General features: G+C 41.1%; 1 protein-coding gene across 1 annotated transcript in view; it reads right to left on the minus strand.

Moving 5' to 3' along the window:
- Positions 1–14,513, minus strand: part of nucks1a (nuclear casein kinase and cyclin-dependent kinase substrate 1a) — a gene marked incomplete at both ends in the record, with an annotated part of 50,446 nt that extends 35,933 nt beyond the window's left edge. Inside the window, 2 exons of the mRNA XM_079218788.1 lie at positions 14,160–14,322; positions 14,507–14,513. Of these exons, the coding sequence (XP_079074914.1) occupies positions 14,160–14,322; positions 14,507–14,513 (170 nt within the window). The remainder of the gene's footprint in view (positions 1–14,159; positions 14,323–14,506) is intronic.
- Positions 14,514–24,236: the final 9,723 nt, after the last annotated feature.

The following is a 24,236-nucleotide window of genomic DNA, read 5'->3' on the forward strand; positions in this document are numbered from 1 at the left end:
TTTTATTATGCTAAATAAACAGCCACAAGACATCTTTGTTATTGTTAATGTCATTGAACAAGAGCGCCATATCATCGCTAATTGTCCTTACCACAATCTCCGCATGGATAATTGTTTTTATCATAACAAGATCTGTGTTGGCTCGCGGTTCATCTGCTGTTTGGCCCGCAGTTCACTTTTGATTTGAATTCCTCTGAATCCCCGTTCGCTTCTCTAAGGAGGCCGGCATGAAACGAGTTGGCTTGGGATCATATTCTCTCAATGCGAGTCCTCATTGAGGGTTCATTTTGTGGTACAGTATCCTACTGAGCTCTAATTAAAACAAGGGCTCAGTGATCTTTTGGGTGTTAAACAGCAGGCAATAAACCCCTCTCAATAATGATGTCCGCCAGGAGAACCATGCGATTGCCCTTGTGTGTGTGTGTGCACGCGTCATGGGCATGTGGGAGAGAGTGTGCACCTCTGCGTCTGTCCTCGGCTAAACTCGCAATTATCCTGCAGCAAACTGCATAATATTTTGGGTCGGCAGTTGTGCCTGCATGCTCAAGGACCTCTCGTGGTGGTGGTGACTCACACCTGACCAAAACCCTTTTATTGCTTATTTTGTACTGTCCCAGTCTGACCGCTTACTCTTAACAAACACGTGCCTGGGTTATCTGCGTTGATTCAAATTAAAGCTGATTATCTGATGTGTGAGACTCACGCCGCCAACATTGGCTGGAATCTACAGATGCAGCTTCTGATATCTGCCAGAAAGCGTGACAGCTTTGGCTGGATCCCTCGGCCCAATCCCAATCGCCACACTCACAAACTTTTCTTGGGAGTGCGCCTCTAACTCCGTGAGGGTTTAGGGCTGTCCCACTTTCAAATTGTCCACTGTTTGAAGGCTCTCTGGCAGACATTTTGAGCCCTTAATGAACACTCTGTAAATTTGCATTTCTGCATACTTTGCTTCAGGGAATTGCCCACAAATAATGTGACGTTAAACATGGGGGTTACCAGCAGAAGCCGGAGAAGCAAATATAAAGTTTAACAAAGAGGACGTCTACATGGGTGTTCAGCCTGGCAGATTATACACTGAAACATTAAGGATTAAAGACGGAACATGACAACACATGAAATCAGAGGAATGGAAGCAGAGATGATATCACACCGATTTTGTAAAGTACATAAACAAAAGTAATTGTGTCCCCATTTGTGCATTTTTATTCCTTGATTTTTAGCTAACAATAATTAGTTTATTCTGTTAGCTTGGCTGCAGAAACCCGGGTGAGGTGGATCGCTGTAAATATGAATATTTGTTAAGATCTACAACACCTCATAAAATTAATTTCCACACACACACACACACACACACACACACACTTGTGTTACTTTCCAGCTATCGATAATGTGCCTTCTGCCCAAATTGTTCAATGGACACTACGTCTATTACCTTGTCGTCTTCCACGAGAACTCTCTTAGTGTTGCTGCTTGAAGAAATATTTGCTGAGCTTAAACATGGTTTAACCAAAATATGACTTGTATATTGCTCTGGATTTATTTACGTAGTATACAAGGCAAGTAGATGTCTCTATCTCTATATGCCAGAGACTCTATTGTCTCTGGCAAGTATGCATGTAAAAATGTGACTTACCATGCAATAGCTTGGAGATATACAGCAATCATTCAACTTTTACATGTTCTGGGAATTTCTTTAAGAAAAGTATGCACACTGTTGATCACTTGATCACACAATTGGTGCAGCAACATTTTAATTGCTCTATATTCACAGACACCAAGGCCATCTTTTTTTAAACTGTTGTTTTTGTCATTTTGTCATACTTTCTCACAGATCAGGGTTATTACTCGTCAGACAAAGCAAAGTCATTTAACGAGGTCAAGGTTTTGTTTTCGCTTTCGCACGGGGAATAAAGGAATCAACCAATCTTGTTGTAAGGAACGGACAGTCAGTCGGTTTGCAGAATGGGAAGATATTTGACGGGGACAAAGAGAAAAACGGCTGACGAACAAAACACCATACTCAATGACGGTAGTCAACCAAAAAACAAGTCAAGAGGAAAATGAGACAAAGCCCATCGTGATCTTGGGTTCACGGTGAATGCGCTGGGAGATGAGGAGTGTGTGTTGCTTGTCTGAAAGCTCACCAACAACATTAAGGAGACACTTCTTTACATTACACTTCTTACAGAGAAAACCTGGTGAATTCCATCAGCAGGAACAATGTAGTGCAAAAGCCGCATCAGTGAACAACAAAGTAGCTACTGGCATCATGCGAAGTCACATACAGAATAGTACAAGCACCTCAAAAAGCTGTTGCCTCCCCTCTCCAACGACAGTTAAGACGCATGTGCCACATTTCAAAAGGCCTCAAAGAACAACACACCGAAAAAACTGAGAGACAAAGGTTTTGCCACTAATGAAGGAGGCTAAAGATTGCAACAAAGACTACTTAAGTTTAACATGAAGTTGTATTGTTTCACACAAGGTCAAGTGTTGCCGCAAGTCTGTGAGCTTTCTTCCTCTAAAGGGGGCAATGGGAAGCTGGAGGATCACTGACCCATGAGGTGTCCTGTCTGAAATATTGATAATGACAACATAAAAATGTGCCTCTAGGTTGAAATTGCACATCACTTGATACGTTTGGACACTATTAACTTGTTTTTGCTGAGTTTGCATAAAAAGATCTTTGGTAATATCTGACGACCGTAAAATGCGGGTTATAAGCCGCATCTATTAAATTTAAAGAAAAAGTTGGATTTAATCATAAACAAGCTGCTAGTTTATAATCTAGCAGCGAGCGCTATCCCATCACCTCAACAGCGCTAGCTCGCACTGCTATCTAGCACTGCTAGCTAGAACTGCTAGCTTGTACTGCTAGCTTGCGAGCTAGCGCTGTGGAGGTGGTGGGAGAGACCGGTTTTCCATCGAGCAGGAGGAAGTCCATGGATACTGCAGAGCTGCCAACTTTTCAAAAAACCTTGGAGTGAGATTTTGTCAGGAGTGACCAAAATTTTGCCGCGCACGCAGCCACACACGTTGGTGGCTCAAATATCAGGAAATTGGAATTAATTTGGCGTTGGAACATACCTTAGACCAGGGGTGGGCAATTAATTTTCCCAAGGGGCCACATGAGAAATTTGGACCGTTGTGCAGAGCCAAACCAATTCTGAACTTAATTCAGTCAGTAAACCCTTCGTTCAACTGAAAGTTCAATCAGGAGAGACAAGAAAAGATAATTGTTTATTATTAACAGAAGATATGCGATGATAAAGTATTGACAGTCGTTGGCGCTTGGAGTCTACTGGGAGATTTGTAATGGAGGGGCGTCTGCTCTGGCTGATAGAATGATGAGTTGATGAAGCTGATGGATCTGCAAAGACTGGGTGGAGATGGGCGGGTGGAGGGGTGCGTAACAGCAGCATGAATTAGCTGAAGGTAGAGAGACAGTCACATTTAAAAGAGACAGCAGTAAGATGATAGGCTAACCACGGCCTTGTTTCATTGTGCTAATCTCAGCTGATCTAAACAGCTGATAGCATGATTGACAGCCCCGAGCAATGACAGCATGGAAATTATGAGCGAGTATGCGAGAGAAGTGAATGGCAGATGTATGAGACATAAACTACGGGCAAGAGTATAGTCTTCCTGACTGAATTTACGGTCAAGCTTTATAACAATTGCTGACTGCCATAGTTCATGTGTCTGGCCGAGATGAAGCATGTTGGGTAGACTTTTTAACTTTGTGCCCCATTTTCTAAGTGCATTACACCACCTGTCAACAAAAACAGACAAACAAATACCTTATGGTTCTAAACACATCTCAGCTTGCACTCACCTCCAGATGTTTGCACCTTCAAAAACCACTCTGGATATATCTCTTTGAAGTTGATGAGCTCTTCCAACATGTTCATGAGGCCAGTGATGAATCTCTATATAGCACGAATGCAACGCAGGCCTCCTGCAGGTTTCTTTTATAGCTGTGGGTGTTTTGGACAGTATGTTTTTAGTGTTATATTCTGAAGACAATATTACAACTATTAATACAAGCACGTATCCTCTTGGACTCAATCAGTAGACAGAAGGTTTTTGACGTTTTAGTGAACATTCTTTTCATGCCTTTCTTAACCTCAGTTTTTGGAAGACTGTCTCAAATATCCCTCACATCCATGAGGCAAGTGTAGAACATGAGGTATTGGATTTATATGGATTTTTCTTTTTATGTGCCTGGGGATATTTTAAAATGCTAATCATAATTTGTATTAATCTTAATAACATTCTCTACCAAAGTCACAGATTTGCATGCACTTGACTGAAAATTGAAAAATTACTTGATTAGGTTTCGGAAAGTATTGAGACCAGAAGTAAAGACCAGAAGTTATGGAACTTACTTGGAAATAAAGGTAAAATAACTCACCTTTTCACTTGGTTTCACTTGGATGAAAACAGTATAGCATGATATCAACAATAGTTATTTTTGATAAGTAGATTGTAAACATCAGTAACTTGATAATATTATTAATGTATAATAATGTATATGTTTCAGGCCTACCTGGTATGTCAAAGGCTACTTTCCAGTTTGCATCAACAATAATCATTGGTCAGCACACTGACAGCAGCTAAACTTGAATTGAAAATCTGTCAGAGAAAGAAAGTGATGGAAAGCCCTCCAGCTGTCAGATGATGAAAGCTGTTGTCATTGAAGAAAGTTGAGGTTGACAACATCCACCCTGCAGCTGTTCTGGAAAGTCATTAAAAGCAGAGTTACTATATATAATAACCACTTGCTCTTGTTACACATAATACTCCTGAAACTACTTTTCTGTTCCCAATTACCATAAGAACTAATCCAAATATTGATTCATAATGATTACATTTAATGATTTCATAACACCTTTACATGTATACAGTATGTCATTTGAGTAGCTGGAAATGAAGACATACACCACTGGTGTAGTTCAGCAATAGTTGCAAGATGAAAAAGTTGAGTACAGGTTTTGATAAGAAGTCATAGAAATTACGGAATCTGGACTTGTATTCCTGGAAATATACATGTTGGACATACATGTTGGACATTCATGGTGGCAGACAGGCCCAGGCTTGATGGCAAAAGAGGTACCTGTCGATCATTTAGGGTCAAATGAAGACAAGGTAGATATAAATAGAACACTGAAGACTGAATGTAGATCACTGTAGATGTGTTGCCATTCAATTGTCAAGCCAATTCATAGCGAACTTTTAAAATAAAATAAAAATGAAATGCAAATAAGTCATGAATGTTAACTAGAATTTGTTTGGCAAAGATGTTTCCATTTCTACATCAACTCTTTTCCGACGAAGGCAAAAAAAAACCCTAATGGCATGAAGCAGGTTGGCGCGTCCTTCTCCCTGCTAAAGGTCATGTGGTCGTGGAACTGTCTCATTTCAACAGACTTTTCCATCATTGGCAGCCCATGAAGACAGTTCAGCCTCAGACATAAGGGTTTCTGTTACCAAGTGTTGTGCATAAGTCATACATGTCATTTGTCAGAACATCAGTTTGGCAATAGAAGATGTGGTGACTCTTGGAAAATCCACCGCATTGACAGCACATGGTGGAACGTCGATGGCGTCGCCCAGTCCCACTACAATGGTGGTTCCACCTTCCAGACATTGAATCAAATCTGGCTCTTGTCTGACCAAATTGGCAACAGATGTTTTTGTTGTAGTAGCCCATCTCCATAATAGATGAGGTAATCAGTGTCTACTCCATTTTCAACTGTTGTGTCCTCTCAACATGTATGTAAGTTGCTGGCAGTTGTCTCCTTTGCAGTCAATGTCAAGTGTAGCTATTGGTTTTGTAACATGGCTGAGGAAGAGATACTCATTTTTGTCTCTAGGGGTGACAGTGTATTCCATTTTGGCAGTCGATACACATCATAGGGATGCTGTTCACATTGGTCACTACTCAAAGGGGCCTTCTTAAGTTAATGGGTGCATTCAAAGTTGAACCACACAGTGTGCACATAGAAAAGTGTCTGCAGAAGTCTTCTCAGTGTGAACTCCTTCCTTTCCTTCCCTTGTATTTTTGCCCTTTAAATGACCGGTGTGTTTTTGGTCTGGGAAAAAATAAAAAGGTCACATACGCAAGTGATAATTGTTCTCTACACAGTCAAAAATCCAATGTGGGAAGACCAATTTGTGAGGTGTACCAACTACACTACCAACTATTTGAGCCCTATAACACTCTTCAAATTGAAGCCACTTATTCCTGTACTCCCATAGGGATTGTTACATTTTAAATCCCATCCCAAAATCAACATGACATTTGAAAAAGTAATACTGTGAATAATAGGTTAATATGCAAATTATAAATACATTCATATCAATGCAACAGCATATTTTTCTTTTTTTATGCTGCAATCTATGTAAATACAGAAGCAATGTAGGACATCCCAGAGAGTAGATAAACAAATACTATAATAATTGGCAGACTGAATATCTGTCGTATCGTATATTTTTTGCAAGTGGTACTTACAATTGTATTCCCTTGCGTATACGGCCCTTGTCAAGCGCAGTGATAATGGTTTATTTTAAAATCTGCTGGTTTATCCTTGCAGAAGCGTGCCACCACAAACTTTTCTGTGGAATAAATGAACAAATCCGTCCCTGTGCCTTCGTTTCATGTTTACTTATTAACCAAAATATAGTCAATGTGTCATGATACTGGGGGTTTGATACATATGGATAGCCTCTTTGATGTGCTTTTATCATTGGTGGACGCTTTTTGGGGTTAGTTGTTTGGTACTCAAGACAAAAATATGTTCAGATCTGTGAAAGCCTGTTGATAACCCGCAACAGGCACACCTTTTAGCAAAGAACTAGTAAGCTTTAACAACGGCAACACATGCACAAACTACAGTATGGGTCTTTTTACTGACTGGCCATGGTGGGCTGCTGCTTAATAATGTGTAAAACCATTGTTTAAGTAGTTTTTATTGACACATGTAAAAGACCATTTCAGATAAATTAGAAAAAATATCCAGTGAAGTTGTATTCAGCATAATGTTCCACTTTAATGCATATGAAAAATTCCAAATGAATGCATGTGAAAAATTCCAACGTACTACATAAAACCAAGCAACCATTGTCCCAAAAGTAAAAATGTGTCAAACTTACCAGCCATGTATCAACATGAGCTTATCCCAACTAATCATATTGGGCAGAAGCCTTTTGTGAAGTATCTTGACGCTGACGTTTGTACGTGGATGTTGTAACACTTGGTTGAGGTTGGTTTGGCGTGGTCAACCAAACTATTTAATTATATAAACATTATGGTTTGGGTTTAAATCAGCAGTCTGTTATGTAACTTAAGCTCCGGATGTAAGGTCATGTGACTCAGATATAGCGTCACATGACCCAACGTCATCAGTAAAAAATAAACTTAACTTTTGGTTTCACACAGGACACAAACAGCGGTTCCCTCGTTGAAAGTCCTGTGTTTGACCCAGCCGTGGGTTACAAGCTTATTAAATAATATTAATAACAATACTTGAATTTAAAAGGAGGGCAGATAGTGTCCTAGTCAGGGGAGGGCAGGTACAGAACCGTGAGCCGGAGGATTGAGCAGATCTAGGCAGGGAAGTCAGCAGCGAGGCCAGGCAGAGTGAGTCCGAATTACCAGGGCTCTTTAAAGATGGCTGCAGGCACAAGAGACAGGAAATGTAGACTATATCAAACCCATGTACGGGCTGCAGCGAGACGGACTCGGTAGATCCGACAGCATGGTGGAGTTGAAGCTCAGTCTTTAAAGCAGAGTTGAGTGAAGATCATTCACGGTTTTCCACAACACCTGCACACCTGATCCCACTCCTGTAATCAAGCACACACACACAAAGACAAACAGAGAGGCTCCTGGCAAGGATGAAGCAGAGCGTAATGCCGCTGGATCAGGACTGGCGTGTCAGTAGAATAAAGCTTATGCATCTGGATCAGGAGTAATATGTCAGAATAAAGCTTATGCATCTGGATCAGGAGTAATATGTCAGAATAAAGCTTATGCATCTGGATCAGGAGTAGTGTGTCAGTAGAATAAAGCTCATGCATCTGGATTAGGAGTAATATGTCAGTAGAATAAAGCTTATGCATCTGGATCAGGAGTAGTATGTCAGTAGAATAAAGCTTATGCATCTGGATCAGGAGTAATATGTCAGTAGAATAAAGCTTATGCATCTGGATCAGGAGTAATATGTCAGAATAAAGCTTATGCATCTGGATCAGGAGTAATATGTCAGAATAAAGCTTATGCATCTGGATCAGGAGTAGTATGTCAGTAGAATAAAGCTTATGCATTTGGATCAGGAGTAATATGTCAGAATAAAGCTTATGCATCTGGATCAGGAGTAGTATGTCAGTAGAATAAAGCTTATGCATCTAGATCAGGAGTAGTATGTCAGTAGAATAAAGCTTGTGGTCGCACACATTTTCTGATGGATGGAGCAGGAGGAAGAGAGAGAGGGAGGTCTTTTCTGACACTTTAGGAGTCTCTAGACAGGCAATTATATATGAAAAAAGCGGAGAAAAGTTGCAATTTGCATAATAGTTCCCCTCTGAATCTTGCTTGAGATCATTTCAATATATCACAGTCATGTAATGATATCAGTGTTATTTTTTTTTTGCTTTGATTTTCCTCATAAATGCTGTGTTTTGGCAACTAGAAGTAAATCTCTGGGCTCCACTGCTGCCAACATGAAGAGTTCATAAAGGCACTGAACAACGAAACAAATGTAAAATAGCACCAGCAGTGGATCCTATCTGAAATTGTATATAAAAAAACAACAACAACAATAAATAATTGTATGGTCAAATATATTTCAACAAGCCTAAGCAGCATGACTGGTGTTATGTAATCATGAAAAACAAACGTGTAGGTCTGTTTGTCATGAGAAAAGCACGTTTGACTTCAAAACCTGCTTGTATCAAATCTGCAACAAGAAACAAGGCTTTCCATACACGTACTAGAATTGTTCAGCAGCACATCAGGTGAGCATGAATCTTGTCCAACCAGCATCCAGCCACACACAGACTCTGACACACTTACCTGGCATGCCTAGTCATCTCTTCACAGTTGGTTTCACTTCATTTTAGTGCTACGCCGGCATGAACCCGTACACATGCACATGAAACGCATCCTTGAAAGAGCCAAACTGGCAAGCCTCATTGGAGATAGACAGCAATTCGGATGTTAAACAGGCACTGAAAACACTCACGCGTGACAGAGTTCTCATTGCAGGAAATGTAAAGCATAATTTCTTACCAACATTACAGTTTGTGATTTGGTCAGGAGGCTGGAGCTGATTAGAGGGAATCTGTTAGCTAATGGCTGAAATACATGGGGTGTTACATGAGTGTTTAAAAAAAATCTTTTTACCTGCTACACAGACCCTGATTGAATTGCTTGTGGTCGTATTCCATATTAACTGTGCGCATATTGAGTTGTGCCAACTATAATGCAGCTGGTTATGAAGGGTTTGAACTATGCTGCATTCACATTGAATCCAGCAGCCGGACAACACCTGGTGCGGTACAGGAAAAATAAAAAGCCAGAGGGAATGGACAGCAAAACAAAATACACACGGCGATATGATAATGGAGTAAATTATACTAAATTCCTTATTTTGTGTCTTCTGTTTTATTTCTGAAAAATTGGATCGTTTTAACACTTTCACTAGATTAAACTATATTCATGTTAAATGTATAAACACCCGCAGAGGTAGCTCTGCCGAGTCAAATTGCTTCTGGTTCAATCAGGTGTTTATTTAATAATTTCTAAACAGATTGCACTTTATTTTATTATTATATTGCTCTATGACATTTTTACTTGTTATAGGGTCGCCAACATGCTGCAGCAAATTGCCAAGATGCATCAGTGCTCCATGTATTTGGGCCGTAATCCAAAATGTGGATCCAGGCAGAGTACTATTTTTAAGTCTCTTTAAGAAATGTGTTTTTATTCCATCTGTCCCTAATTTGACACTGTATAGAATGCCAGGGGAAATAGCATGCACAAAACTACTTAATAGCAAGCATGCTTATTTATTCTCAATTATGTACAGATGACTTTCATAGTTCGGTTTTAAAAGTGACAGACGTTTGCAGGGGCTCTGAAAGAGAAAGTATGGTTTCCGTGGAGTTTTCCCTTCGAGAGAACAGAGATGGGAGAAAAAAAAAATGGGTCGAGAAAGTAGAGGGAAGTAGTGGGTTAGGAAAGGTTAAGAGGGTGGGGAAATAAAGAGGAACAACAATAAGAGCAAATAACTGTGAGGAAAATAAAATAAAGAAGAGGAAAACAGACAAAGGAGACGTGAGATGTTGCTTAGCCCACTAAGGCTCTGGGATGTCCCATGGGTTTAGTTCTTTTTTTATTTGGATTTGATCCGTGACAGCAGGACAGATCGGTGCAAAAGCATCCATCGCACTGTTGGGTGCCTGCTGTGGAAGTAAGCACTCACCTTCACAAGCCTAAAAAATAAAAATCAATCGCCACACAAACATTACATAGAGCTCACTGTTTGAAAGTCTTTGAGCTCAGGAACAACAAATCTCTAAACACAATGGAAGAGAAGATTTTTAAACGAGAGGTGCTTTTATTTCAGAGGAAGGCTTGGACTGTGGCCGCACAGACGTCTGGGATGTTAGCCACATGAATACTAGTACAACTACTAAACTATTACTACTGTCACTAGTTACTCTGCTACCACTGTGTGACACACACAACCTCCTCATTCATTCTGATGAAACTGCTTTGGTCCCTGCCAAAAGGGTGAAAAGTTGAACCGATCTTGCGACATCATTCAGATATGTGCTGCGTTGGCCAATCAAATACATGCACGTTTTCATTCCTGCTACATTACATTACAACACATTGATGTGGCGAATGGCGTCTCAGTTGTAGAGCGGTTCCTCCTTCAATCAGAGGATCGGCGTTTCGATTCCCGGCTCCGCTAGTCCATGTCAATGTGTCCTTGGGCAAGACCCAAATATCTCCCAGAGGCTGTGCCTGCCGTGTATGACTGGATATGAATGGTTATAATCCTGATGGGTATGTTGCATGGTGGCCCCTGCCTTCAGTGTACACTAGGGTAAATGACGTAGTGTAAAAGTGATTTAAAGTGGACGCAGGACTGGAAAAGTGCTATGCAAGTACAAGGTAATTTACCATCCATTTACCTTAATGTATGTCTATTGTTAGTCTCGATGGACGACTGATGAATGATCTGATAAGACTTAAAACTCATAGTTGCATTTCTCAAATTTACGGTGGCCCATTTCACCAAATGGCAACATACAAGCAGTGATTTGCAACATAAGGTTATTATTATAAAAACTGAGTTTGCACCTGCTTCAGTATTTTGTAATGACATCCGTGTTTAAAAGACGGGGTCTTTGGTTATTATTCTGTCAGTTGTGTCTAAGTCTTCCAGTAGAAAATCTATACAAATTGTGTGTAGTCTCCAAGCTTGGGAAAAATATATCCTGTTTGGCCATATTGCCCAGCCATACTACCAACACTTTTAGGGTCCTGATAGAGGATAAAATAGAGCCAGGGTTCCCAATCCTCTAACAGGGACGCTGTGAGGCGTATTAGTAGCTGGAGGAATTCAGGCTTGGATAAACTCTACTGCCTGAAACAAACAATGAGCAACTGTGTTGTAAAAAATTGATGGATGCTCTAAAATACATGACAAGAGAGAGGTCAACTACAAAGTCTTAAGAGACATCCAGAGACTGAGCTGGAAATTCTGTTTACTGCACTGCTAATGGCTCGAGGAAGTTAGGGGTTGAGATTTGTAGTATTTTTGGATCACTACACAACTGAAGTGTTGCTGGTTATAACCCTTTAAGCCTTCAGCATGACAGTGGATGTATTGTTTAAATACATCAAAAACATCAGACCCTCACCACTCCCCCTTACTTTCCAAAGCTGCATTCTTAATCATTCAACCATGCCATGGCAAATTTTCAGCACCAGTTCTGTAAGGCTGAAACCAATGGGATAAAATCGTATTTGAAAGCCGTTTTCTAAATTGTGAAGTTTGACTAGACTGAAATACTAACATTTTTGTCAACTAATCTTTGGATAACTATAACGTAACATGTTTCCATCGACTACACTATACCCATGGATTTCTTTGAACAAGACAGAACCAACATTTGTTTTGATTAAATAAAGACTAAAGATGACCATAAATACATGGGCTTTTGATGTCAGAGCTAAGACTAAAACTGGCTCTGAAAATAGCTAACAGAGCCACTAGAGTTTGTGTATAATTTATACACAATAAACACTTGGTGCAACTGCTCTTTTAACTGTTAAATGCTATAATAATACATATATATTTTTTGTTTTAAAAGACACTTACTGAAGAGTTTTAGAATGAGAGATATAAAGTGTTGAAAAAACTAAATCCAGTAGAACGTTCAGGGCTGCAGAAGACTTGGACGTCTTGGAGCTTGTTAGCCCAAAGACAGTGGAGCCCTGCCAAGTAGAGCTGGAATATAGGACAAGTCCCTGGCCCAAACGCTGTTGGGAGGTATGTGTGAAGATGAATTAAATCTGTTGAGTTCACACCAGGCTTACTTGGAAGGAGGTTTGTGGGAAAATTGTTGGACAGAAACGTAATGTCACAGAGTCGCCCATACGCCAATCCAGAATGTCATCAGTGTGAGAAAAAAAGGGGCCCATCGTTTTAAATGTATCGAGACACTGCTGATACATAATTACGGTGAAAAATCCACCAACATATTCAAATCAAGAGACAAACTTGCCATATTGTGATTTTAAATCCAGCTGAAGGTGTAAAAGTGAACCTCGACATCACGTGGCGATCAAGAGAGACGACAGTGACATGAAGGACCAACACCGTTCCGGTAAAGCCGGGTAGGTCTGTATTACCATCATTAAAAAGCGAAAGGAGCATGTGTTAAGTCTTCAGTAGCTTAGAAGTCTTCAGTAGCATAGAAGTGCTAACGCTAGTTAATGACGTGCTAATGCTCTGCTAATGTTAGCTCCACAGGTTTTCTTTATTTATTTTTTTTACATGGAAACATGACGTTTTAGAAACATATCAAACTATGTAATCTATAAGCCGGCTGAAATCCATCAAAGCCACAGGGAGATGACATGCCAACTTTTTAAAGATTATTCATGGGGCATGTTATGCCCTTTATCTGACAGTGTGGAGAGACAGGAGTGGACACAAGTGGGGAAAGAGAGTCGGGGAATGCAGCAAACGGTGCCACAATCATCCTATATGTCCAGTTTGTTTTATTATCATTGCCTTAATTAGGTGTACAGCTAAAGACACGCTCTAACAGGTGAGCCACCCGTGTATGTCCAGTTGGTGTGTCAGTAGAAAAAACAAAAGCCATGCGCTAACCACCGACCAATGCACAAAAAAGCAACATGCTAAATCAACTAATCACATAAAGTCCAAATGTGAAACAGCATGAGACAAAGGGACAGTGGCAGCTCTATAACTACGCTGTCCTGGAAAAAACCAGCATGGGCTGGTTTTTAAGCACTTAAAGCAATTAGTGCAGAGGACGGAGCCAGCTGAGTCATTGATTACTGTTATTTATAAAGCTGACGGCACCCTGAAGTGGAGACAAAATCTACCCTCTCCATCTTTTCGCTGCTCTTCCGCCTCCCCTTTCTCTTTCCATCCCCCCGACTGCACTCCACCACCTCTGGTCACCTTTTTACTTGCATCTTCCGTCTCCGCCCCCCTGCTTTTTCTTTTCCACTTTTGCACCCTCTCAGTACATTTCCGACATCCATCATATTCGCTACCACTCCTCCCCGCTCTACGTTTTCCTGCCGTATCGCTCTCACACTTTGCTTTACCGGCGTGAAAGAAGAAAGGGAAGGGAAAGAGGTAAGCCGAGCCGGAGAATGCTCTCGTAAACAAAGAAAAATGTATTTCTGCTTTTCTGTGCGACAAGCCGATACTCCCTGAGGTCTGGCCTTGGGCCTCGAGGCAGTCTGGGAATGGCATGAGACAAAGCAGCAAGCAACAACAGCCCCTTTAGACAAGCTTGGACATTCTTAGGAGATTGTCTTTCGTGCAGGTATGCCCGGATGGAGTGTCACAGAGTGGGAATGGAGGCATGGAATCTACTCCCAGGCTCTGGAGTTGGCAACAACAGGGGCATTATAGCCGGGCCCCAGCTCACTTTTGTGCACCCCAGAGGGTCCAAGTTTGGAGCTGGTCAAGAAAGTGCAGGTGCTTTGGGACGTGCAGGAGGAGATGTGGACGTGTACGTCGGGGGAGTGCGGAGGGGCTGAGAGAAAGATCAAGGAAGCAAGCACAGAATTTTAAAACAGGATACGGCATTCTGCTTCACTGCTCAGAAACATATACGATAGGAAACAACACTACACATGATTGAAGGAAAGCTGTACTGTGATAATCAAGTAACTAAAGATTTCCCAGTGTGAGAGCTTTCACGTACAAGTAAAGCCAACCTGACATGCTACATTGTTCCTTTTAAAAACCAGCAATACAAAACGAAACATCTGAGGCGAGTTAAATATGGTTCAAGGATAAGACCGCCATTGTTCTGCATTATTATCGTTGTAAGCAAATCCAATGAAAAGACCAAAACCAACAATGTGTAAGCTCTAATTACTTTTAGGCAGACGACTTGACTCAATTTCAGGAGTGCGAGCTGGGGGTCTTGGTGGGTTGTTGGGTCTGACCTGTGGTACAGCAGCAACCGAAAGTCTGCGTCAGCCTCTAACTGAAGGTCCGTCTCCGGAGCTACTGACTGCTAGCTAGCTCATTCTTGTCTGATTTGTGGTCTGCTAAACAGTAAGCTCATCAAATTCAGTGTCCCATATCGCTATTTTACAAGCTACTCTAGCTATCACAGGGACAATAAATCAAAAAGCAAAATACATTTTAAGTTCTGCAAGAGAACGCAAAGGTTTCTTGTGAGAAAGCCAAAGTATTTTGCTTTTGCTTTTCATCCATCTATTTTTTTCTCTCCATAATGTCCCATAGTTTCCAAAATAAAGCATGAGCCTAAATGCTCTAATTGAAGGAAAACTCCGTTGCCACGGCATATTTGTCATATTTGGCCTCTTGAGCCTTTCCCAGAGTAATCTTCACGCTGACGGTTTGCTTGTGGTTTGAATAAAAAAACAATCTGATATAAAGACATCAAACTTCACTGTCATTGTAAAACAGCAATGTTCTTACCTGTTGTGTCGGAAGACAACACATCACTGATAATTCAAAGAGAAGGAGGATCTATACAAAGACTAAAGCATAGGCTTAGGAATGAGATTGGCACTGGGAGAAACACTAATTGGTGACAAGGTGCGGCATCAATTACTGAACATCAACATCTGTGTGCATGAGAAAAGGCTATATTGGTAAATTCTGAAAATAGCATGAGACATCACAACAGATCAGGCAGGGAAAGCCGCTCATTAACTGCTTTGTGTTAGAACTATTTTGAGCTCTCCATCTGCAGGCGCACACACACACACACACACACACACACACACACACACCCACACACACCAAGAGAAAAGCCCTCTCAAAACCATGAAACTGAACCTTTTTTATTGACGGGATTAACTCCTTATCAAATCTGACATTATGGTATTATGTATAATTCATTTAAGTATAATATTTAAAAAGTGGGAAATGTAATGTCGAAACAAAACTCCTTTTTTATTGCTTAGTTAAAAGCATTTTTCCAAACAAAGACGGCAAACTTTATTACTCCTTCTCACTTTAACCAAGGCTCCTTCTGTTCTTATACCTTTCAGAATAAAAGCCCTAGACATAAAACAATATAAATTCTGTGTGTTTTTTTGTCACGCCCCAGTGTGGAAAGGCCTTTGGTCGTGTTCTTGTTATTAATACATATCAAATTACTCAGTCTTCGCTAAAAACTTTGCTCCAACAACACATCACTTGATCCTATTATACCGTTTCCTGTTATAAGTCATTAGCTAACTACCATCGTGTTACGAAGCCAGAATTTCCTCTCCAGAACACTTTGAATACAAACCAAATCATCTACTTTGTGTATCTGCCGACACTACACGACCAGCTGTGATACTCCTCACATCCTGAAACAAACCAGTTACTCTTCATCCAAATATTTCAGAGAGAGAGAAGGGGAAGGGATGAGGGTAAAGACGGCGATTGCGCTCTCACGCTTTGTCACCATCAAAGGTCACACTGACAGATCGTACATTTCAGTTCTATCTTCTCTTCTGTCTCCTCTTCTCTTCTCTCTCACCGTCTCCTCTCAAAGTAGAGCTTCCCCTGTGTGTGTGTGTGTGTGTGTGTGTGTGTGTGTGTGTGTGTGTGTGTGTGTGTGTGTGTGTGTGTGTGTGTGTGTGTCAGAAAGAGTGAGAGAAGAAGAGAGAAGTTGAAAACTTTCCTGTGCATGCGAGTGTCGAGATGAGAGGAAAACTGAGATGTGCGAGTGTGTGTGTGTGTGTGTGACTGCCTTCCTCTGTGTGTCAGAGCAAGAGCAGAACAGGGAGATGAGAGGGGAGTGTAAGCTGTCATATTTGAGGTGAGATGTGGGTTCATGCTGAGGTTAGACTTTTCTCAGGGGTTCTGGTGAACCTGCTGAAAGAGAGATGTAAAAAAAAAGGTAAAGAGAGGAGATGATAGAGAGAATAGAATATAGAGAAACACTGTCCTACCAACTAACCTTCCCTGTAGAGACTCTGTGTATGGCTGTGTGTGTGTGTGTGTGTGTGTGTGTGTGTGTGTGTGTGTGTGTGTGTGTGTGTGTGTGTGTGTGTGTAATTCATTCAGAAATACTGAATCAATAAAGTAAATAAGCTTTGAAAACTAATGGTTTCAGTTTTTCCACGTATTAATGAGAAGTCAGAATCTTTCTGGAGATGAAATCTGCCCATTCCACAGTCAGCTGTGCACTACTTATTTCTCTGCTGATGTGGTAGTACACCTTTCAGACCCGACAGACACAGAGTCCACGTTTGGGACTCTCTCTGGACGAGATCCAGTTTGAAGTAGTGTGCCGGAAAACCCCAAACTAGCTGATTGCCGTGAATCTCACCACATTGTGACTCATTGTCCAACAAAGATATTTACTTCCTCACCTCAGAAAAAGTGCAGCCCAGAGCCACTTCCCCAAGCTTTTCAGCGAGAGACAGTCCCAAACAGAGCAACGATGTCTGTGATTAAAAATGACTGTAGGCTACAGTAGCCTTTGGGAAATGGACTTGTACTTTGGACAACTTAAAGCGCTTTAAACGGTACGTGTCATTCACCCATTCACACGCTGATGGCAGGGGCTAGCATACAAGGTGCCACGTGCCCATCCGGACTAACTAACAATTCAAGCTAACCACAACTAACCATTCAAGCTAACCACAACTAACAATTCAAGCTAACCACAACTAACCATTCAAGCTAACCACAACTAACAATTCAAGCTAACCACAACTAACCATTCAAGCTAACCACAACTAACCATTCAAGCTAACCACAACTAACAATTCAAGCTAACCACAACAAACAATTCAAGCTAACCGCAACTAATCATTCAAGCTAACCACAACTAACCATTCAAGCTAACCACAACTAACAATTCAAGCTAACCACAACAAACAATTCAAGCTAACCGCAACTAATCATTCAAGCTAACCACAACTAACAATTCAAGCTAACCGCAACTAATCATTCAAGCTAACCACGACTAATCATTCAAGCTAACCGCAAGTAACCATTTAAGCTAACCGCAACTACCCATTCAAGCTAACCACGACTAACCATTTAAGCTAACCACGACTAACCATTTAAGCTAACCACAACTAACCATTCACACGCGAGACTGGATCAAGACGTCGTCATCAAGGTATTATTTATTATGTGGACACGCTCTTCATCATGACTTATATATGTGTCCATGGACTGGAGGAGCTGGGAATCTAACCGCCGATCTTCTGGAGGACAACCCGCTCCATCCTTGAACCACAACCGCCCCATGAAATCATAGTACATGGCTAAAGTAACCTACTTTATTCTCAAAATATCACTACTTTTTACATTTTTATATTGATTCATTCTCAAAATCTCAGAATCTTGTTTTCTTCCTAACAGTAGTCCTAATACAACGTAGTTGATAGATTATAATTCTGGCTGCATTAGAGCAGCGTTTGCTGTGTTACCCTCCAGTCCATCTTCACCACCAACCAGCTCTCACTTCTTCTTCAACCATTTGCTGCGGAGAGTGTGCACTACCACCTACTTTACCTCTGCAGTGAAGTCACATTCTAGTGGTTATTTCGAGACTAAAGGCCTCTTGCTAGTGTCATGTTTTCATCAGGGGGGACAAAAGTATGTGTTACATGCTGAAGTACATGTCCAGTCAGTCTCAAGTTGTTGCTTTTTTACTTTAAGTTACGTTTTTCTGTGGAATAACAAGAAGAAGAAAAAAACATTATTTCCGTAACTGGACATTCCTCAATTCTACTTCTACAAATAACAATATTGTAGGCTTACATTATTGCCTCTGAATTACGCAGACTCGTCTCAGGTCTGTCTCACTGAATCCCCTTATTGATTGCTGAAGAAGTGATTGATTCACCAGATTTTCCTCTGGGAAAAAAAGGACACCACCAAGAGAGAACCCATCCATTTTTTTTCACTTGAATACAGTAGTGAGATAAATTATTCCAACCAACGTTCATGAAAACGAAGACTGTGACAGTGAAGCTAACACTTAAAGAGACGAACAGAGGGAGGCCAGGCCCCGCCTCCTCCCCTGCACACACACACACGCACGCGCACACATATACAACCCAAATGACAGAGGGAGGGGTGTGTGTGTGTGTGTGTGTGTGTGTGTGTGTGTGTGTGTGTACGTTGCGATACATTATTACATCAGCAATGGAAATGACAGCAGCAATTTTTCATTTGTTGTTTTTTATAACACTGAAGGTCACTGAAACATTACCTGTTTGGTATACAGTCCCAACATATACCTCCATTACTCTACTTTTTGTTTGTCTCGATGAAGCCTAATCAGGACTGCAGAGCTAAAACACGCACACGTTAAAAAGAGCTAATATGTATATTATTTTTTTAAACCCTTGAGTTTAGCAATTTGGCCGTTGTTATCTTGTCTATCGCCATGGCATGTTTTTTTGTAACTAAGAGACACGAGAGGGTGGAGCCAAAGTATAAATGCTGAACGAAACATTTTTTGGAAACTAAAATGTACGATTCACATTCATGAACTGAAAACACACAGTGAAAGGGTTCAAGTTTGAAGACAAAAATACAGACAAAAAATAAAATAAAAAATCCTGGTCCGGACAACACTGTGGCAGCAACCTGTCAATTACAAGGTAGTCCCGCCCTAAAGCATACCCTGCTGTATGGTATATTTGACTTTAAAGGGACCCTAAATTACTAAATTAATTAACATCATGCTGTAATGAAGAAGACTTTAAACTAGACCATAAACTCATGTTTACAAAGGTTTTCTGCTTCCGCGGTACAAGGTGAGCGGGAAGTTTTGGTTTCCAACACACACACACACATACATACACACACACACACACACACACAGAGGTAGAGTTACTTTATTCTCTGCTCAGGTTGACATTACTCTACTACATATTTACAAAGATATTAGTGGTTTGCTGCTTAATTATTGTTCAAAATGTCATATAGACTCGGAGCATCTTTTAATTCCACCATTGTCAGTTCAAAATACGCCGTGGCTTATATATTTTTACGGGTATTCTCTGCATGCATGCGCAAACATGCCGTAGAAATATGGTGCCAATGCGTTTCAATTAGTACAGAGAATATTTAGCTCGGGACAACAGAGCAACCGAAGAACAATTCATTGTTGCAATATTATTTTAATCGCTATCCGCCGGGAAACAACAAGAATGCCATCGCACCAGTGGACAAGCAATGGTTTGTGTTACTTTGTGGAACAGACCAGATGCTGCTCGGCATCCCGAGAGGGAGAGAGAGAGAGAGAGAGAGAGAGAGAGAGAAAGAGAGAGAGAGAGAGAGAGAGAGAGAGAGAGAGAGAGATTCTGGTTTAAAGAAAAGATCCTTTTGATTCTGAAAGGATGTCTTCAGGATTTTGTAAAGGATTACGATCCCTTTGTAAGAGACAATGTGAGGGAGTGGGACTTGCTGTACCAGTTATTTGTCTCCCTCTCGGTCCCTGAACACGATTATTTGTTTATCAAAAAAATAATAATAATAATAAAAAGAGCCGTCTACTGCTCTCTCTCTTCTCTTTGTGATATCTAAGTGTGCCGGCTTTTTTTCCATTTGCCCAGAGTGATGAAACTTATCAAAGTGGCATGCTGGGAGATCAGCGAGACGCGAAGGTTTGAGAGAAATATGATGAAACAATTGGTGATTAAAGTCAGTTTGGCGTGTTTCCCGCCACTTGTGAGGACAAACGGAGAGGGCTGTAAACGGGGAAGGAGAGGTTCTCCCTCGGCACGCCGCCTTAATGAAGAGCTCTTTCCATCCGACGAAAGGCCTCGACACATGCATTTGCATATTTGTGCATGAGCAGACACACACACACACACACACACACACACATATGCACACGCACGCAGAACTAAATCCTCAGCTTGTTATTTCCCCCCGACGACATGGCGACAGAGGGATGTCATTCCAAAGGGTGAAAACTAAAAAAAAGGGACAAATTTGGTCCATTCTCTCTAAAAAGCTTTTATTTATTTATATATATTTTTTTTCTCTACTTTTCGTGAAATGAGGAAATAATGCATTTGAAAATAGACAATGGATTTGGAATTGATTTGTTTTCCCTCTTTTTTACTATTTTTCTCAGTTTGGTTTGTCAGTTTAGATTGGTTCCATTAATAATTTAGCGATTGGTTTATTACTGACACAACATGGATTTTTGGACTGATTTCCACATGACAATGTGATGACATTTCCTATCTTAATTTGGATTATTTGCGTGTCACATATCAATCCAAAATGTAATAAGAATTTTACCATTTAAAGCTCTATATAAGACAACTTTAATCAGATTTAAGATATATGTAAGCATCACTGACTGTGATGTTTCCATACATACACAAATCAAATGCAGAGAAATTAAAAGAAGGCAATAGGTTGATTTCACTCCACTTATCCATGACCAAAATTATTATCAATTGAGATTTTCAGAGATAGTTTAGACGACACCATTGTGGATCATCATATCTCAACGCGTGATTTCATCACAGCGATTCCCTTGTAAGGCGATAAATGGATTATGGCCCAGTCCTGTATTGAACTACTCGCTGAAACAGAACAGAAGTGAAACATAAGCTATAACTAGAAAGCTGGAAAAGTAAATACATTAAAACATATTAATATAGCTTAATTAAATCCGATCAACGCTGTCCTCTATTGTGTGCCGTGATGAACCTCGCAATAAATATGTAATTGTACACGCGGCATGAATCCTCACCCATCTCATTGGAGCCGGACGACACCAGATCTTATCAGGCGGTTTTAATTAAAGCCTCATATTGCCTGCTGTCAAATCCAATTACAGGTCCGACCCCTGCTCTGAACTTTTACCCAAACAAATCCACCCATGTCTTTCCACCCGCTTTCACCTGTTACCCAACGCCATCGTCCTGGAGGTCAGGTGAGGGAGGAGTGGACCACCGACCCCTCCACCCTGTCTCATTCGGCTCCTGTCAATAATCAAGTCCTTGTGGTTTTTGGTGCAGAAAAGAACTGTGAGCATCCAATTAGCAACCAACAAAAACCAACACAACCTGTCACAGTGGATTATCCCGCAAAAAACTCCCACTCCCCCACCCTCCACCCCCCTCCCCTCCACATGCTGGTTTGCTCCACCACCCTATTTACATTTTTATTGGCCAATTATCTGCCTCTCTCCCCGGTCTGTCTCGGAGCAGGGCCGCTCAGTAATAGGGGGAATCTCAGCCGTTCTCTAATTGAAAGACTTTCTGGGGATTACGGAGAGGTCAGAAATGGAGTTGTTTTTGAGAAATCATAAACATTAGCCGTTTCTCTCACTCTGTTGAGGAATATTATTATTATTCTTTTCTCTGGCAGCTGTTTATCGTTGCGGGAGTAAAAAAAAAAAAAAAAATGAAATTCTCAGAGCGGAGGGGCTTATCTCTCCCTTCTGCGAGAATGCTTAAGTCGTGAGTCTGGAAGCTCTTATTACCGACAGGGAAACGGGGGAGGGACAGAAGGATGATAGGACTTTTTTATTTATTTTTTAGATGGGTTAAGTTAGCCTCGCATGTGCCGATTGCTTCTGTCTCCGATCGCTCTGATGGGTCGCCATGTCGCAATGTGAAGGTGCGACGACCCCGAGGCCACACAGAAACACGCATCCGTGTTGCTCCACCAACAGACAAAATACTCCTAAAATATGATACTTTGGGATTTTAATTGGTTAGTCGTCTTTACCAGATGCTTTTCACACCAGGGGAGGAACGCCGCGAAGCTCGTTGTCGCAGCCCGTTGGGTCCCCCCGGTTGTTTGGAACAAATGCTAACAGCGCTAAGCAGATGTTATTTAAGGGCGCCGAGGGGACGGAGCGCTCGTCGTCACGTTGCGTCTGCGGAAGAGAAACAACTGAACTAAAGTTCAAGCTTTCATGTAAACTCTGTAACAGACTGTACTCGGGTGAGCCACACATTTTGAGGCAGATATTCGCTGCAGTCTGAATAAATTACTTTGTGGCGTTTTTTGTGTGCGTTTCTGCACCGAACACGGCCTGGTGTAAATCATGGGAGTGTGCTAAAAGTTTATTTTCCAAGTTTTTTTTTGCATCGAGCATAGGTGTGCTAAATCATCTTTAAACTCTTTCTCGGACAAGCAGTTTTATTCCATGTCGGCTTCATTAGACAAAAGAGGGAGAGAGACGGGGGGGGGTGACATGGGAAAAAGGTCATGGACCAGATTCAAGTCCTTAACGCCTCAGGACAGCCAGGTTTAGGATGGAGCCAGACGGAATGTGGCCAGGCCACCTACGCCTCCTGTAATCAGCCGCCAGTGGGCAGATAAGTCATCTGCTCGGTTTCAGTTGTCAGGTGACTTTGGTGGAGTCGCAATGGAAGTTTTATTGAAGGATCTAGCAGAAAGATTCTAGCTAAGTCCGTTTGGTGTGGCTGTACTCTTATGTATTTAGTGAGGATAGGAGAGGTCTTACAAGATCTAGTAAATAATTATCAATCTATCAATATTTGGGACACATATTCAGTAAAAAAATCATTAACATGTAGTGTTTTTTTTTTTTTACAAAGTATCACTTTAAAAAAAGACAGCACAGCTGTCCCAATGGGATAGCGAGGCTCTATGCAACTACCATTTATACGAAGAAAAACTAAAAATATGGATGCAATCGGACTGCTTCTGCGTTCCCACTGTGCTGCGGATGCTTATGATTTCGCCAGACGTAAGCAACGTGTCCTACGCCGGTTTATATTGATATCTTATGGAAAGTCACTCCTCGTTTTTTCGTGCATTTTCCTACGAAAGCCCTCAACAATACTCCCTCGTTCATGACTACATGAAGGACATAAAACATTTTGTGGGATACCTACGAATTACGGAGGCTTACTTGTTCGTAGGTTTCGCTACGAATGCTGGATGAGACCAGCCTGGTCACGTAGTGCGTCCCACTAAAAATAGGTGCCTAAAGTCACTTTTCTAACGGACAGGCTTTGCACAGAGCAGAGCGAGTCCGACAGGAAGTGGAACCTCTAGCTTCAGGTTACATTTTCACACAAAAAAGACCCTTTGCATATTTCCGATCACATCACTACAGCTGCAAATCTTTCCATGTCGTTCTTATCCACGGGGTTTTTCTGTGGATTCATTGTAAATCAGGTAACGTTTATATTACTTTTTTTTCCTTTAGGTTTTTGAATAGTTTTTCTACATTCCAGATGTTATTATAAACATTCATATTTATGCACAGCTCTGTCATTCTAAAAACAGTTGTGTTGTTTTTTATTTGTTAAAGTATTTTCTATAGTGAAGTTTAGTCCCGGGTATTGTTGGCCGATTATGAGATAGTGGGACTCTGGGCACAGACTAACCACCTGGTCCATTACAGAAGCGAGATTTCTAGTTTTGTTTTGTGACTCTTTGTAGTCGTTATGCGTCTTTTTGCTGTGGTTTTAAATCTCTTTTTGGTCATTTAGTGTCTGT

This window comes from Taurulus bubalis (assembly GCF_910589615.1).
Source record: "Taurulus bubalis genome assembly, chromosome: 5".
In the NCBI taxonomy this organism is placed as follows: domain Eukaryota; kingdom Metazoa; phylum Chordata; class Actinopteri; order Perciformes; family Cottidae; genus Taurulus; species Taurulus bubalis.